The sequence below is a fragment of the Pseudonaja textilis genome, chromosome 13 (assembly GCF_049901715.1).
Source record: "Pseudonaja textilis isolate UNSWEBS1 chromosome 13, rPseTex1.2, whole genome shotgun sequence".
Classification (NCBI taxonomy): domain Eukaryota; kingdom Metazoa; phylum Chordata; class Lepidosauria; order Squamata; family Elapidae; genus Pseudonaja; species Pseudonaja textilis.
This window is the reverse complement of record NC_142002.1, coordinates 11694111-11712751: the sequence shown is the minus strand read 5'-3', so window position 1 is coordinate 11712751 and position 18641 is coordinate 11694111. Positions and strand designations below refer to the sequence as shown.

At 39.2% G+C, this 18641-nt stretch overlaps 1 protein-coding gene across 1 annotated transcript; it reads left to right on the top strand.

The window, feature by feature from the left end:
* Positions 1-672: 672 nt before the first annotated feature.
* Positions 673-18256, top strand: TMC3 (transmembrane channel like 3). The gene is made up of 22 exons (XM_087941776.1): positions 673-782; positions 1363-1506; positions 5173-5248; positions 6114-6195; positions 6779-6885; positions 7158-7256; positions 7368-7510; positions 8455-8602; positions 8904-8947; positions 9108-9255; positions 9931-10040; positions 10424-10502; positions 11218-11466; positions 11762-11890; positions 12575-12642; positions 13015-13143; positions 14053-14163; positions 14810-14935; positions 15302-15380; positions 15588-15630; positions 16214-16523; positions 17024-18256. The coding sequence occupies exons 1-22, from the start codon at positions 673-675 to the stop codon at positions 17874-17876; spliced, it is 3387 nt and encodes a 1128-aa protein (XP_087797902.1). The 3' UTR covers positions 17877-18256.
* Positions 18257-18641: the final 385 nt, after the last annotated feature.

The following is an 18641-nucleotide window of genomic DNA, read 5'->3' as shown; positions in this document are numbered from 1 at the left end:
TGCTTGTAGCTCACTAGCTTTATTGGAGGGTCTTCCATTATGTATTATATTATCCCTCCCAGTAGGTTTTTAAACAACTTTCTATGTGCATTGAAGAATCCCTGCAGGTTACAAAGAATTCTAATCCAGTTGGTTACTTTAATCTGTTTCCATAATGAGCTGCCCAGTTTACAAAACCCTGATGTAATCCAGTGAATCCATACTGGTGTAATCTTTCTGTTCTGAAACAATTATAATCAAAATTGATTGTTTCATGGGTAGGACTAGCTCCATTATTTGATTAAGGCTAAATGCATATCATAAAGTAAGCTTATGTCAGCCGATTTCTGCTACAATAATTTAGGATTGCAGCTACTATATCAAAAGAAATTCCATTTTTTTTAACCCTGGATATGTGGAAGAAGCAAGTTCAGCATTAATGCTACAGTACTACAGCTTTTGATGTGCTGTGCCTTTAAGACCATGAATGCATTCTGAGCTTTCTGATATTTCCCAGAGCTAGGAGTGTCTGATGCAGGCAGGGATGGAAATAGAATCCACTTCAACATCCGTAAGTTTATAAGTCTCTTTATATCTGGTTTCTAATCATCTTTCCATACCTTCTTGCAACTTGGCTACTCTGCTTGTGGCTTTTTTAAAAAAAATCTTTTAAAAAAATCAGAAAGTTCTAAGATGTCATTTGGAGGTGGCAGTTCAGCCGCGAAAAATGCAAGAACATGCAAGAGATCTAAAACTGTGAAGCGACATGCCAGCATCTACACCTATCCTGAACCACCTCATAGGTAAGGAATTGATTTTCTGTTCTATTCAATCAAACAGCTGAAACATGGTACCAGGGAAATAATTCTTCAGGTGCTGTTTTTCTATTGCCTTGGCATGGCAAACATCATCTGTCCAAATTCCCACTTCAGCACAACTATTGATGGACAGCTCTTGAGGTCAAAATCTGATAATGCAGTTCAGATGGGTAGCAACAGAGAGAGAGACCTTGTAATTAAACATACAGTAAATCCGTGCTGACATTGGACATTAGCTCTAGAAAGTTTCTCAGCTTTGAAATTTGAAGCAGAGTTAAACCAAGTATTTGGGTCTGTTTGATGGAGCAGTCACCCACGTTTATTATTTGCTTGGCACAGATTCACACATATGTAAGAGAAGGAAAACCAGACCATTTTTGGGTGCAAATAATATGTAAATCCTCCTCCTAAGCCAATGGCTGTTTGGGGTAAAACAGTGGACTGGGTTTATAAAATCATAAGGATGGAAATAAGCAAATGTGTGTTTTTGTGATTGTTTCTGAGAGAAGCCTTGATAATAATGTGTGTGTTATGTGTGTTTCTTGTGGGGTCCGGCTATTTTTAGCAACTCGGATGAAGATAATGGGGATGAGAAAGTCGACAGCAATGACCCGGAACAGATCTTCCAGAACATACAATTTCAGAAGGAAATTATGGCCAACATTTGTTGCAGGCCATGGCCCATGAGACAAAAACTCAGAGCATTGAGGTAATGGGGTCACTTGTGGAGAATGATTGGTGTGAAACAGTTGTATTAAGGTTGCAAAGCCAATGGTCACATTCAGTGATTGCATCTCCTTGGAGAAAAAGGTATCTGAACTGCAGGTTATTTATCTGTCATATTTATAGCCAACCTTTTCTTCAGAAATACAGGGTAGCTTATATTGTACTCTCTTTTTGCCTACTCTTTCCCTCACCAACAATGAGGCTGAAAGAAAATGGCTGATCTTAAGTCCTCCAGGCAGCTTCAATGGCTTCAATGGCTGAAGGAGGATTAGAACTTGCGTCTCCCCACTCCAATAGTTTCACCCTTGTACCACACTGGCTTTTGGGCTGAGATGGAAGGTTTGGCCCTTAGTCACCAAGGGACTTTCTGTGGCTGAGTGGGGACTTGAATCTGGGTCTCTATGTCCTAGGATGCTATCTTTCTCTAGCACCTTCTCCTTTCTTCTGTTTTTGCTATTTCTTTTACCTTAAACTCTTCTCTCTCTGTCTCTCCCTCTCTTTCTCTCTCCCCCTATATTTCTTTTTTTCTTCTACTTCCATTGTACACAACTATCCATCCTAAGGAAAGAAAAGAGATGCCCTTCTTGAAATTTTCTACCAAAGAAATGGTTTTTCAGGAGTGCAGAGTAGGGTCAATGCTTGTAATTCAGCCACTTAAATCCCTGGCAAGAGATGGCTTTGATAAATTTTACAACAGTCTTTGTGTAAGAAACATAACATTTTTTTTCTCTTGGTTCGAGGACTATGGAGCTGATTTGCTCATGTATTCCTTTATTTCAGATTATAGACAGGCATAGAAAAGTTATTTTTCACTGTTTTTAATTTCCTCTTTCTGGTCAGTGAGGCAATTTTTAATGCTCCTTACTTTCTGTCAGATAAGCAATATGATATAGTTATGGTAGCTAGATTTTGTGTGCAGTTAATAAAATCTGACTTATTGGAGGCTCACCTATTACTTGTAAATAGACTATGACTGTATTTTATGTATTGATCTTTGTGTTACTATACCACTCTTTGGCTTAAGAAAAAGAGCTATGCCAAGAAATGGAGATCCTGTATCCACAATCTTCTCTGGAAATTGGAATAGTTTTTGCCTTCCCAAAGTGCCTTTAACAAGGATGTTTACTCTCTTAAGTAACTGTGGAGGTGGCTAGCATTTCCTTATGTTCAAAGAAACATAAGTATTCCATTTACATTTTTTTACATTTTATTTGATTTGTCAATCGTGTACAAGATACAGGGTATAAGAATAAACATAGTTATGAATACATAAAATGGGTACATATAAGAAAAATAAAAGAAACAATAGGACAGGGACGGTAGGCACGATTGGTGCGCTTATGCACGCCCCCTACAGGCCTCTTAGGAAAGGGGTGAAGTCAATAATAGACAGTCTTAAGGTTAAAGTTTTGGGGGTTTGGGGAAGAAACCACAGAGTCAGGTTGAGTATTCCAGACATTGACCACTCTGTTGCTGAAGTTGTATTTCCTGCAATCAAGTTTGGCATGGTTAACCTTGAGTTTGTATCTATTGTGTGCTCTTGTATTGTTACAATTGAAGCTAAAGTATTCATTTGCAGGTAGGACATTGCAATGTATGATTTTATATACTATATTTAGATCGGATCAGAGGTGACGTAGTTCTAGGTTTTCTAGGTCTAGAGTTTCAAGTCTGGTGGCATAAGGTATTCTGCAATGAGTAGAGGAGCAGAGAACTCTTCTTGTGAAATATTTCTGGACTTTTTCAATTGTGTTAATATCAGATACATGATATGGGTTCCAGACTGATGAGCTGTATTCAAGTATAGGTCTAGTAAATGTTTTGTATGCTCTAGTTAGTAGTGTGATATTACCAGAGAAGAAGCTACATAGGATTAGATTAACAACTCTTAACGCCTTTTTGGCTATGTAGTTACAGTGGGCTCTAGCACTTAGATCATTAGAGATGAGTACTCCAAGGTCCTTGACTGAGTTTGGATCCTCAACAAGGTCTTGACTATTTAGCTTGTATTTTATTTTCTGATTTTTTTTGCCAATATGTAAGACAGAGCATTTATTTGTTGAGATTTGAAGGTGCCATTTGATTGACCATTCTGATACATAGTCAAGGTCTTTATGGAAGGTAGTAGTATTGTCTATGGTGTTGAATAGCTTTACATCATCAGCGAAGAGAACACAATTGCTCTTAATATGATCACAGAGGTCATTTATGTAGAGTATGAAGAGAGTTGGTCCTAAAACACTGCCTTGGGGGACACTACTGTTGACAGGTACAGAATTTGATAGGACGCTCCCAATTTTGACCATCTGTTGTCTCTTTGACAGGAATGCTTCTACCCAGTTATGTAGTTGTCCAGAGATACCATAAGATTTCCCCTTTTTTTTAGTTATTTGGTTTAAACTAGTTGAGTATTATTTATATCATCCATCCTCAAGTGGGGCATCCACCATAATTAGATATCATCTACCCCTGTTACCAACAAACAGAAAAAAAGATTGGGAATTATGGTGAAGAAACCCAAGACACCTGATTGGTAGCAGACCTCCAGAGCTGTGGTGAGCTACCTCAGATGAGATGAGCTACCTCCAGAATTTCTCACCCTTTCCCAGCAGTTAAACTCAGGAATATCCAGAATTTAAATTTGGGGATATTGGCATGCCAACCTTAAAGTCTACCCTGGATGAATAATTTGCATACTTTAGTATCTCGTATGTGGCTGCCTGTACCCTGGGATCACATCCTCAGCATTCAGAAGCAAAATGATCCATTTCATCATTGCAACATTTTTTTTTTCAATCTGTGGTTTGGATGTTTTCAAAATTAAGGGTGGGAATGGAATTAAGAAGTTTCTGGGAAGAAAAACCGCTTTCATTTTCATCCTTAACATTTCCTTGCCATGCAAAAAAAAATCACATTGCTGGAATTCAGTGAGAAATTCAATTCATTTTGTATTAATAATGAACAGCATACGTTTAGAATTGGAGGTGGTTGACTTAAAGAGGAGAATAGAAGGTGTTTGCTTCCCAGCGATCTTCTGTTCCCAACCTGGGTCTCTCCCCTCACTCCCCCCCAAAAATTTAATTATGCATTAAAAACTGATATTTTTTCTGAGCTTTGGGCCTCAGTATTGGGTGATCCAGCTTAGCGTAGTAATTGTGTGTTTGGTTTTTATGCTGTGCGATGCAGTCCTTTTAAAATTGCTTTCATGGTCATTGCAGATTAGCCACTCAGCATCCATTGTGAACTGGGTGATCCTATAAAAATGTAGATGAGATAAATAATCAGGTAACAAAGTGCAGCTTTGGCCTTCTTTGTGATGTTTCCTGAAAGGCTGGAGGCTGACTCCTTAAACTTGTCCTCCCCTTGCTCTCTTCTCTACAGTTGTATGATTTGTGGTTCCATAACAAATAATAACACATCTGTAGCTGCTGATTTGTATCCTTCACTTTCCCTGTGATTTTTCTAAAGGAAGGAACATTAAGTTGCCCCCATTGTTGTAAGAGTAACAAGGGCAGACTGTCTTTGTCTGCAGGAAGTCCCACTATTTGGTGCCATTCATTTAATGTTGTTTATGAAAGGGGAATGGCCGGAACCAGAGCTATAATGAGATTTGGGTCCTCAAAAATCCACCACTTTTTTCTCTTGGCAGACAAGCTAAAGAGATTGTATTGAAGTACGAAGGTCGGCTGACTCGGACAAGAGGCTATCAAGCTGCAGGAGCAGAGGTTGGTCTGGTTTTCATTAAAAGCTCCAGAGCTCACTTTTCATGAAAATGAGCCTAGCATTTCTATTTGCAGACAGAAATATTTCTAATGATACCATTGTCATCTCAGTGAAAATGAGAGATATTGTTTACAGATCTCTTTTTTTTCCTGGCAAAGCTTTCTACCTCTAATGAATCAGGGAAAGATTCATTGGGGAAAATTCACCTGCTGTGTATTATACAGCATCTGAGCAACAACTATCTATCATCTGTAGCCTTTGCTAGGCTAAACTTTTTTCATTTAGCTTGCTGAAATGGTTGTGCTATTGGTTTTGAGTCAAAAGGCTTTCTGAAGTTTGAGCCTTTCTTCCTTCTTTCTTCCTTCTTTTATTAAAATACTTCCAGCAGCAGCTATAAAACTGAGCATGCATTATAAAATTCATTAGCCTTGATTACAGAATAGATTATATGTTGAGTTGGTTTAGAACACATTCACCAACATTTGAATGCCAATACATTGACATTAATCAATGGAATTTGAAAAAGTTGGAGAAACACACATTAAAAGGAAAACTGGTTTTTCTGTTTATGTTTTGGTTCAGAAATACAATATTAAATAGATTTAGCTCAATGACAAAGTTAATTATTGCAGCTACTATGTATCTTGTTTTATATTTCAATACTAAAGTTTTATGAAGATTACAGAATTACATTAAAATATTACTAATATTTCAAATACAAATAAAAATATTTCAAGAATGTAATTACTAGAGCAAACATATTAAGTAAAATACTGGTGAATTGGAGGAAGAAAAGACAGTATCAGCAACGCAATGTGTTATAGACTGTATGTGTTCTAAATGTATGTGGCTATTTTGTTCTTCTAGCTATGGAGAAAATTTATAAGGCTTGCATATAACTTCATGGTCATCTTTATTCCTTGGGAAATGAGAATCAAGAAAATTGAAAGTAAGTATATATGTCTTCAAAAATTCAAAGCATTGAATAAAAATAAAATGCTAGGAATTGGGGTTGGGCTAATTCAAATCCAGTTTCCATAACTTTATCATTATGTCAGACTTTAAGACAAATTTATTTTTTATTTTGGAGCTATGACCCTAAACATGCTTTATCAGAGTAAATTCCATCAAATCATTAAATAAGCATGTAAAAGGCTGAGGTAGAACCATTTATGATTGTCTATGTAGAATAAGTTAAAACACTAACTAGTTAACTAGTAGGCATGGTATCAACATAGTGATTGTCCAATATTGTTTGGTTCTGGGTTACTTGCAGGACTGCATCTCCTCACTAGCATTGGCATGACTTACATTGATCATGCAAGGAAAAGTAGCTGGCTTTCTGCTATTTCTGGAGGTCAGATGGACAGAAGCTCAGAAGGTGATGGAGCTCAAATGGTCTCCTGTTGAAATAGAGCTCAAATGGCTTCCTGTTGGAAATTCATTTGTCCCCAGCCTTGTCCCCTGAAAACACCTTTTTTAGAAGACTTTGGGGGCCTGATATGATGTTTTATGTGTTTCCTTGTGTTTAGGTCACTTTGGCTCAGGGGTTGCCTCTTACTTTATCTTTTTGCGCTGGCTGTTTGGCATCAACATTGTTCTCACCATCATGACAGGAGCCTTTGTGGTTTTGCCAGAAGTAAGTGATTCTTTTAGACTTCCAGATGGAAACCAAAACTTGTTTTAGGCCAAGAGGGGACAATTTGATCTTGATTGAAGGCCCTGAAATGCCTCAAAGTACCTTGAAGTGACTTGAGGACATCATTTGTGGTATCATATGAACCGAATACTTGAAACGGTCTGGAGACAAATTCAATAAATTATTTTCTACATGAACTGGGCGATGTACAAGTGTTGTAAAACCTACCTGTCTACCTACCTATCTAATTTCCAGACTTCATTTTGTTACAGATCTTGGCTGGAGATGCCTTTGGAACTACTCCCAACAAGCAGATCCCCAGTGATCAGTTTCATTCTGCACAAGATCTGGATACCATCTGGTCTTTGGGGGCAAGCAAAAAATCTTCCTAGTAGACACACACACACACACACACACACACACACACACACACTTATTAAACAGAAGTGCTACTGATAATTATGTTATTTCTATTTCTATAGGGTTACCTTCAATACTCCGTTTTGTTCTATGGATACTATGGGCAGGCAAGGAAAATTGGGAGCGCTGGTTACCGACTGCCCCTTGCCTACTTCCTTGTCGGAATGGCAGTCTTTGCCTACAGTTTTATCATTCTCTTGAAGAAGTAAGGCGGGTCTTTTCATAACAACCATCCATTTTAATAAATAAATAAATTATTTGACTTTATCTCATTTGTTGACTAGGAACTGCAAGCAACAAACTGAAAAATGAAGGAGATTGCTTTAGGTTTCCACCTACATTCACTCCTCCTGAAATGTTAATTTAGAACTCCTGATACTAAATTGACATTTCAGAAGAAGCTTCCTATGAAGGAGGTAGATGATGCATCAAGAATATGTCACACTTCTAGAATTACTAATGTTTATGGTAGACCTAGGCAATGAAAGGAAGTGTAAAATTACCCTTAGATATTTTACCCGTCCTTGCAATCTTTACACTTACGATTTTATCTTCTGCAAATTACTCCAGGAGGCCAAGAAGGGGAAATACTTAGCCTGCTTTTTTATTTTTTGTTTTGGAGGTGGGAGCATAGGATAGAGGAGGAGATTTCATTCTACTATCAGAATTCTGATCAGAATTACCCCCAGACCTCAGTGTTTATGTACTTGCTGTTTGCAATGCACTGATTAACTATTTAGAGCACTCTGATCCATTTTTAAGCACTGTTTTTGAATGGACTGGTTCATACTGGCAAACCAAGCACTGAGTTAGTAAGAGAATATGTGAACCAGCTTTTGGGCAACTTAAAGCAAAAGATTGCTTTCCAAACCGGAAAAAAAATCCTAAACCAAAATGTGAGGGATACCTTTCTGAGCTCAAAGCCATTAAATGACCTACAGGAATTTAAGGTCTTCAGTTCTCTTCATTAGGCAAAATGATAAACAAAATCAAATATAAATAGGGTAAAAATAACAGGGGGTGTAGTGATGAGATTACACTTATGATATTAGGTAGACTTAAGAATAAGCTGACATATCTCAATCAGAGACTTTCAAGATCTGGGCTGAAGGATAACGATCTATGGGTCTTTTGGTGGTTATTTTCCAGGATGGCCAAAAATTCAAGACTGAGCCTTGCAAGTGCTTCTGATGAAAACTACACTTTTTGTTGGCGATTGTTTTGTGCCTGGGATTACTTAATTGGCAACCCTGAAGCTGCAGAGAGCAAATCTGCTGCTATAGTGAACAGCATCCGGGTAAGCTAATCAACGTTCAAACGGGAAAAGAACAGCTGCCTATGATAAGTGGATGAGACAGAAACACCAAAATGTTGTGTAGAGTCCTTAGAAGGAGCATCAAAACAAATATATACATCTAGTCAGAAGTTCCTTGAGAGGAAGAGGACCCACTCCTGAGATGGCAAGTGTGGGAGTGCAGCTAAGACTTAAGGTCATAGTCCTAGGAAACCTTAGTTAGAAACAAGTCACACAAAACTGTTGTCTGAATGGGCAATTTTACAGCTGTTTTATACACTATTTTGTTTTTGTTTCTTTTAAGGAAGCTATATTGGAAGAGCAAGAAAAGAAAAAGAGCACAAACCTGTATGTATGCATATAATTTTTCCATCTAGTGATATGTAATTGATCAGAGAGAGAGAGAGAGACTGAAGCCAGATCTCTGTCATTTAAACCTATTATTATATAAGCCACTGAAATGATTTGAACCTCTTTTCTGTTTTACCCTTGTGCTCCCCTCCTTCAGGGCGGTGACAATAACCTTAAGGGTCATTGCAAACATCTTGGTGCTTCTCTCTCTTGCTGGAAGTATTTACATCATTTATTTTGTAGTGGATCGATCCCAGAAATTGGAAAGGATGAAAAAAGAGCTCACCTTGTGGGAAAAGAATGAAGTAAGAGCACATTTTCTTAGCTTCAGACTTTATTTGCAAAATGAGGAAAAAATGGCCCTGATCCTTTTCCTCCTTCATGGAGCTATCTATACGGTTTATGAGCCATGATGGTGAAGATGATACTACATTGGATATCCTCTCAATGTGCATGTGGTTTGGGATGCTTGTTATCCACACTCCTGCAAAGCTATGGGAGAAATTTCATTCCATTTGTATTTTGATACCAACTTTCTTCATTTTAGACTTTCAAATCAATGAATAAACTGAAACTTGACTGTATTTTGAAATACCTGGGGCTCAAAATGTTTGCATGCTCACTTTTAAGATATCATATAAGAATATGTTAAGAAAACACAGGTCCCCAAAGGCATAATTTGTTGAAAATATTAAATACATGCATTCTATCACGCAAAATCTCTTGCTGAAATCTGGCTTTCAAGAAAATGAATATGAATAGAAATACCCATACAAAAAAATGGGTATCATTCTCTCTAAATGCTTTTGTTGGTGAGTGTTTATGCCCAGGATTGCTTAATTGGGTGCATTTTTGAATTGTGACAAAGATGACGTCCTATCTCAGTGAAGAGCTATATTCTGATATACATGATGCTTTAATAGTTCCATAAAAATCAAGCACTGTTTTCTGAAAACAACACATTCTTCTCTTATTTCCAGGTGAGTGTGGTTGTCTCTCTGATCACCATGCTTGCACCATCTGCATTTGAACTGATAGCTGCATTAGAGATGTATCACCCCCGGACTACTCTTCGCTTCCAGCTTGCCAGGTAAGGGAAATCAACTGCATCACAACAACAGCAAAATGAAAATGGCCTCTGATGTAGAGGTGGCAGCAGGTTCTGACCAGTTCTGGGGAACCAATAGCGGGAATTTTCAGTAGTTCAGAGAACTGCCAAATCCCAGCTCTGACTGGCCCCACCCCCATCTATTCTCTGACTCCCATTGAGTCCCATCTGATTGGCCGGGTCTTCTTTTGTTGCCCTGCACAGGAGAATGGAGCTGGAAAGCAGGTTAGTGGGGTGGGGAGGGAATGGGATTTTGCAGTAACTTTCCCACAGGAGTGGGGATGTGACAGATGGAATAGGAGTGGGTTTACAGTGGAAAAAACATTTGCCAATTTTTGTCTCTTGGCCTTTTTTTCCCCCACCAGAGTTTTGGTCTTATATTTGGGAAATCTCTACAGCTTGATCATTGCACTTCTGGATAAAGTGGATAGCATGAGCGTTGTTGTAAGTTGCAAGTCTTAACCATCTCTGGTAGCAAGATGGTCTCTGTGCTTTGCAGTAATCCCCTTGAAACAAGTAGGGATTTTGTTGAACTAAAACACCTCAGCAAACAGTTGAAGCAGAATTATGCGTCTGAAACTCTCCAATACTTCATTGAAAATAAGGATAAAGTGTTAACTCCCTTATATTCTGACTTGTCCCTTTCATTTGTAATATTTATTTAAAAATATTACCTCATAAATATGATCTCATTTGGGTTGGAATATAAGAATGATTTTATAACAGAAATTCAACCCACATGATTCGTGACATGACAGGATAAGTTGTATTACTGCAGGTAAAAAAGAAATAATATATCAGAATAACAGAATATTCAATTCATTTACTTCCATCTTTTAACCAGGGATGTGCTGGTTGTTGTGATTGCATTCTAAAAAGTGATATTGAAAAGACAACATTAAGTATACTCATGATAAGAACTAAACATGCTTTGATTGAATTTAAACGTTTTAAATATTTTTTTTTCCCTCAGCACACTAGCAATTATAATATAAGCAGTAATTTGGGGGTAGGAGGGAAACTCCAGGCTCTGCTGCCTAGATTTTGGCAAAGTCCATTTGTATTTTTGAGGCTGCAGGCTGTGACTTAAAAGCTTTAAACAGGACTGGAAAGGTGGAAGGTCCACTCTCTGAAGTTATATTTCAATGTATGATTTCAGGAGACTGAAATTCATAAAAATAGAAGCAAGGCCATGGATACCACTACCTTCTTAGCAGCAAAAATCCTTCTGGAGCACAACTTTTCAACCCCAACTCCAAATATGCAAACGATTAAGAATGGCACTTTCCTTCTATCTGAGAATCACACCCAAAGCTATGCTCACCTGGTTGAACTCAACAATACAGCACCTTATGACTCCAACGGTGAAAGTCACCAAAGTCAATGCTGGGAGACCTATGTTGGTCAAGTATGTCTCATCCTTACTCAAGCTATTTTTTTTCCTGTGAAGGCACCAGAACTGAAGAAATGTTTGGCATAAAGATCAAGGGAGACCTATCTTCCCATTCTTACTATTTTTGCTTCTGCTGTTTCTAAAGTATCAAGGACACTGCTTTCTTATTTTTTTTATAAATACTACACTTCCAAATATGTTACCCATTTCAATGTTAAATGCCTAGTAGGTAGTAATACATGTTTTGGGTTGTGTATTTTTTTTAAAGTGTTACCATTGGTCATTGCATTCTGTTTGTGGTTTGTTTCAGGAGATGTTGAAATTGTCAATTATCGATATGCTGTTCACAGTAGCTAGCATCCTCCTGATTGATTTTTTCCGTGGGCTTTTTGTCCGGTACTTAAGTGACTGCTGGTGCTGGGATCTGGAAAGCAAGTTTGTGAGTATAGGTTTAAACAAATAATAAAAAGGTACAAATTGGAGCCATGATGGTGCCATGGTTAGAATGCAGTATTGCAGGCTGACTCTGCCCACTGCCAGGAGTTTGATCCTGACCGGGTCAAGTTTGACTCAGCATTCCATCCTTCTGAGGTTGGTAAAAGGAGGACCCAGATTGTTGGGGGCAATAGGCTGACTCTGTAATCCACTTAGAGAGGGCACAGTGAAGTGGTATATAAGTCTACGTGCAATTGCTATTGTTATATTCCGTGGATGTATGACCCTTCCTAAATCTTCCTTCTCCATTGCTTTCAGTGAGTGGTGCATAACACTTTCAGCCAATAGATGGCAGTGTTCCATTTATTTCATCTGAATCCATAAACCAGAGAGCAGATCTCACATTCACAGAATGCCTTAAATCAGTATTTCTTAAAGTCTGGACAGAGGACCCCTGAAATCCCCCAAGACCCAAGCAGTTGTGGCAGCAAAGATACCAGAATTCGTAATACAGTAAATAATGATAAATATAACCCATGCAAACAGAAACTCTTTCTTCCTACATAATTTTTTAAAAGGGTCAAAGGGAACTGAGAGAAAAAAGTGCAAGAAACATCACCCCAGATGTATTTCTTTAAAAAAAAAAGAATTTGTTACTGAATCTTTTGTTGTTGTTATTATTTTGCAGCCAGAATATGGGGAATTCAAAATAGCAGAAAATGTCCTGCATTTGGTCTACAATCAAGGGATGATCTGGTAACAAATTAACTTCTATATGTTAATTTTAGAGATTGTTAATCTTTGAAGAACTTACAGTCATGTTATCTTTGAACCCCAGACTGTAACTGCATTCCAAAAAGGGAAATTGTTTATTAAGGGTTGTACAGTGTTAGCTTGTCTGCATTAGTAGTTCCTTGATTGGTGCATTGTTTACTTGATAGTTGGTCTATCTTGGTTTGAATCTCTGCTCATATGGGTGATGGCCAAATTAATCTCTTTATGTTGGCCTTGCTCATCAATAATCCAACCCATCCCATTCTGAGTGAAGCTAGGAAAAACTTGTTCATTAATTGCCTACTTCCTAAATTAACACATTGACGAGTGGGCTCCGGTTCTCCCCATTCCTAGGATGGGAGCCTTCTTTTCCCCTTGCCTGCCCGCATTCAACGTCCTCAAGCTGATTGGGCTGATGTACCTGAGAAGTTGGGCAGTGTTGACCTGCAATGTCCCTCATCAGCAAGTCTTCCGAGCTTCAAGGTTGGTTAGTTACTTCACATATAGGCCTGTATCATCACAGAAACAGCAAAACACAAATGCTTCTACAGACATTGTTCTCACAATTGTCAATGGTGAAAATAAAAACAAAATGAAAAGAAACATTTAAAGATCAAAAAATCAAAAAGATTAGACACCTGCGTTTGTTTAATTTGACTTAGCTTTTTAAACCTAAAAGTTAAAACTTATTGGGTGTACTCACAAAGCATAGAATCGTAAGGCTGGAAGGGATTTTGGAGGTCTTCTATCTAGTCCAACTCCATGTTGGTACTTGGCCTTATAGTTGGGGTTTCAAAAGGCCTTAAAATACTAGGGATGTAGGGCAGGGGTGGGATTCAAAAATTTTAACAACTGGTTCTGTGGGCGTGGCTTAGGTGGTAGGTGTGGCTTGGTGGTCATGTGACTGGGTGGGCATGGCTTGGTGGTCATGTTATAGGCTGGGCGTGGCCAACTCAATATCACTCACATCGAGGCACGCATCTCCTCGCCTGGCTTCTCATGACTGTGGGGATGCTGCAACAGTCGTAAGTGTGAAAAATGGTCATAAGTCACTTTTTTCAGTTCCATTGTAACTTTGAATGGTCACTCCACACAAGCAAAGTACCAGCAAAGGAGGGGGAAAAAACTCCAGAGACGTTCCTGAAACAGGAAGTCTAGTCCTACCAAGAATGTAATAAGGGTTAATGGAGAGGCAGTTTCTGTAAGCAACACCAGAATGTTTCCTTCCTGCCCTCCTTACAGGATTAGGCCAGAAATTTCTTCTAACAACCAGTTCTCCGAACAGCTTAGAATGTTAACAACCTGTTCTAGCAATAGGTGCGAACTGGTAGAATCCCACCCCTGATGTAGGGTATGTAACACTTTGTGTAACAATGTGACCTTCCTTTTCAGATCTAACAACTTCTACTTAGCTATGCTTCTATTTATGCTCTTTCTGTGTATGCTCCCAACTATCTTTGCCATTGCCCGCTACAAGCCATCTCTAACCTGTGGCCCATTTAGGTAAGTGGATACTGGCATTGCTTCATTTAACATTTTAAGCAACATTTTAAGTAATCATTTACTTTTTTAAAAAAACAGGGAAACCTCTACAAAATAAAAGTTCATTCCACAGATAATGTTATTGGAAGATATTGTGATTGTGGAGTGTTGATTTCTCATAATTAGATAGCTCTATGTGTGTATTTTATGCAACATTGTCATAAAATGAAAATAAACATGCTATAAAAATAAACAATATTTGAAAGTTTGGGTGCAGTAAAAAAAAACTGGGTTGAACTGGGATAGGCTGCTATTCAGATTGCTGATCTACACCTCTTAATTGGCTTTATTTACTTGGTCTTCTGAGAGTTGAGGTTCAGCAACAGGTGGAGGTCACAGGTTGCCTCTCCTCAAAATGAGGTAGATAAGAAGCCTTAAGTTCATCTTGAAAAGATTTTAATCCCAAGTTGTTTTAGAGGAAAGTTGTGGTCTATTCTAGTATGGACTTTATCCTTCCAGTTTGCTCAACTGGTGGTTATTTTTCCCCAGGAAAATAAAAGGCACAAAGTTTTCCTAGCTCAGAGCTTGGCTGTGAACAGAAAATTATTTTGAAATGTTTAATATGCTGCAGATTTTCTTAGACAACAATTGAATGTTTTTCATCTAGCGGGCAAGAAAAAATCTATGACATTGTGTCTGAAACTATTCGAAATGACTTTCCTCCCTGGTTCAACTCTGTGATGGCTTACATCAGTAGTCCTGTGGTGGTTCTTCCAGCTTTGTTATTACTCTTGTAAGTCTATATACTTTTATTTGATTTTATGGTCAGTATTTTGAGTGGATGCCAAGGTATGTGTCCAGAAGAAACCGACCATGCCATTATCCTGGGAGAACTTCCATTTTAGCCAGCAAATGAGAAATACTGAAAAAGATCTCTGTATTTAGATAGCTAATACGTTGGGCTATGCCTAGTGACTTTTAAGTATTAATCATGTCTGCTCTGGCTTAGTTTCTCAATCCAAATAAGGTGACTATTTGCCAGTTGCTGGGAAGAAATCTTATTATGGAAACAAATTATTGTAATTATGTTTATTCAGGTCTTTCAATTTAGTGTGATGTAAATCAAAGACATCTCTCCTGATATTTTTTTCCCCTCCAGCATGCTAATATATTACCTGCAGAGTATTGCGAGGTCATTAAAATTCACCAACAACCAACTAAGGATGCAGATCCAAACAGTAAGTGTTGACCAAATGTTTTTGATATTTTTTAAAAAATAAATAAAATTGATTCTTAACAGAAAGAATGAATCAAACGGTAAGTAGCAGTGCAGATCACTTTTATACCCACAAACTTTATTCGATGTTTGAGCACGGTGGTTTTTATCAACAGAAATATTATGTAAGGCTAAACTTTTAACCAAGTAATTTGGAGTCTTCTTTTAGGAAAGAACTGAAGACAAGAAAAAAGTGGTCAAAATGGCAGCAGGTGAGTGGAAACTTCCATAAGGAACTTGACATTGTTGGACTGTATGTTCAGTCATCTTTTTCACAAAATGCAATCATAATCAAAAGCAAAAGCAGTCATATGAAACATACAGAGACTAGCCTAGTTATATTTACTGGCTGCAGAAAGAATCAGAAGTTTGTGACAAATTTCAGAGCAATGCATTAATTAAAGAATCAGCTTTTGAAATTCTTAGAACCTGAGCTACAATCAGAATTCAAGCATTCTGCAAGAATTCTGAGCAACCTGTTCTCACTGAGGTTTTGAATTTAAGAGTGCACTAAGACATACTTCGTTTTACTTTGGTTGTGGCTTGACACGTCATGGTTTATGGTTTAGGATAATGTGTTAATTCAGCTGCTGGTTCTTGTTTAACAAGCCATGATTAAAGTACATCGCATTTTAACATGATGGGCAAATTCAGCTGGAGGATGCTAGTTGAGTTACCAGGGTTGTGCTTGGGTACTCTCATGCATGGGTCAAATATGTACTACACTGTATTGACCAGTTCCAGCTGATGACTGAAGAAGCTATGATTGATTTTTTCCTAAACTTTATTTTTTAGCTAGAATCCAAAACGTGGAAGGAAATGGCAAGAGGCCTGAACAGGAGACTGACATCATCAGTCAGGAGTCTTCAGCTCGGTCCTCAACCCCTAGGAAAAATGGCAGTGTAGTAAACTTTGAGTCTCCCAAAGCCAGCCAAATACAGACAATATCTCAGTCAGTACCACCACCTGAAATACTGAAAGCAGTGGGGCCATCCCCAGCAAAAGATAATCCAGGTGCTCCAACACCTGTAGCACCGATACCCGTCACTCCAACGCCTCCTATTCCTGAGATGGTGAAGCCTAGAACAGAACCTTCAGTCAACAGGTAAGACCCTTCTCAGGAACTAGAGAGAAACCAGAAACAGTAACTGGCCAAAGTCACCCAGCTGGCTTTCATGTGGGACTAGAACTCACCATCTCCTGGTGATTGGCCCAGAGTCATTCAGATGGCTTCATGCCTAAGGTGGGACTAGAACTCACCATCTCCTGGTGATTGGCCCAAAGTCACCCAGCTAGTTTTCATACCTAAGATTGGACTAGAACTCACTGTTTCCTGGTGATTGGCCCATAATCATTCAGATGGCTTCATGCCTAAGGTGGGACTAGAACTCACCATCTCCTGGTGATTGGCCCAAAGTCACCCAGCTAGTTTTCATACCTAAGATTGGACTAGAACTCACTGTCTCCTGGTGATTGGCCCATAGTCATTCAGATGGCTTCATGCCTAAGGTGGGACTAGAACTCACGGTGTCCTGCTTTCCATCCTGGGGTCTTAACCACCAGACCAAACCACTTAGCCACCCTTTCCCTCTCTTCCTTTCTTAGATACCCGAACACGATCCACGGGAGTGCTAGTGAACTCTGCAAAGCCAAAGTCTATACTCCTGTAAAGGTGAAGAAGCCCATGGAAGATTCAGAACCCTTGTTCAGAAAGAACCTCCCACAAATGAAGCTGGAGCCTCACGGCCCCCCTGGGCCTCCCACTTTTGTGGGCCGCAGAGCTCACACAGCCAAGTACTACATTGTCAACGAGCACCAGCCCCGCAAAAAAATCCTCCGTGCCACAACTCGGCTGCCAAGGAACGTCCGGCTAGACGAGGCAACTGACTTTGTGGAGTTGTATCCACGTCACATCAGAAGGTACGTGGTTCGAACGCCCCGCAGGGCCTACTCACCTCATTACACTGAGGAGGAGGAGGAAGAGTACGGAAGAGGGGTCGCTAAGCAGACTCACCGCCCACGGTCCCTGTCGGACCTCCGAGCCCCTCCTCGCTTCTACGTTGGGGAGTGGACCGACAACCAAGTTCTGCCGAGCAGGTCTCTGGCGAAAATGCACTACAAGTCTTGGGAAGATGGCTTTGGGTTGACTTACGGCAGAGGACCCCATCCTCACAGAAAGATACACCTGAAGAATATTGAATTTGACCAGCATTATTCAGAACACCCTGGCAAAGTCAAGCCCAAGCCAAAACCGGTTCCTTCTCCCACCGAGTCCGATTCCATTTCTCCTGAATCGAGCAGCGATCAGCCCACCAGTGGCAACGATCAGTACATCCAAGTCATTCCCAGCAAGGAGAAATATCTGAAACCAGGAGCGAAAGGAACCCCACAAAAGACAACCTCCGGCATGGAGTTGAACCTGGCCGAAATGAATGACCTGATATGCTCCAGTGTCTAAAGTGGGGAGAAAAGGCTGCAACCTTTGAGAACTGTAAACTTGAGGTACCCTCAGAGCTCTGTCAGGCACCCCTAAATCCAAAATGCTTCTGCTTTGTGTAAGGGGTGAATGTTGCATTAGCCCCATTCTAGTAACGTTCTTCCTATTTGCTTATTCTTGGCTGAATTATCCTCGCTCTATCATTATACTGCAATAAATGACCATTTAAAATCATCTTTAACAAGCATAGAGAAGAAGCAGATCCCACACTATGAATCTCAGTGTATTTAAGTAATGGATTCTGACATCATCAGGCCAACTCGCCAGTTAAACCTGCCAGTTCAATTATTCTGCTCAGTCCAGTTGTTAAATAAACAGTTTGCATATGGTTGAATAATCAACTTTGATTGATTTATTGATTAGATTTTTATCCTGACTTTATTACTTTGTAAGTAACTCAAGGCAGTATGAACGAACCTAATATTCCTTCCTCCTATTTTCTCCACAACAACCCTGTGAGGTGGGGTGGGCTGAAAGAAAGTGACTGGCTCAAAGTCACATTGGAACACCGTTATTCTGTCACCCCTGGTCCATTTTTTCTCTAGACCAGCTGGGGAATTCTGGGAGTTGAAGTCCTCCAGGCTTCAAGTTGCCAAGGTTGGAGACCCCTGCTCTAGACTAGCCAAATCCAAATCATCCTTCTTCATATGTCCAAATCCAAATCCTTCTTCATATGTTTTTGCCTGCAGGCTTTTAATCACCCTAGTTGCTCTTCTTTGCACTTTC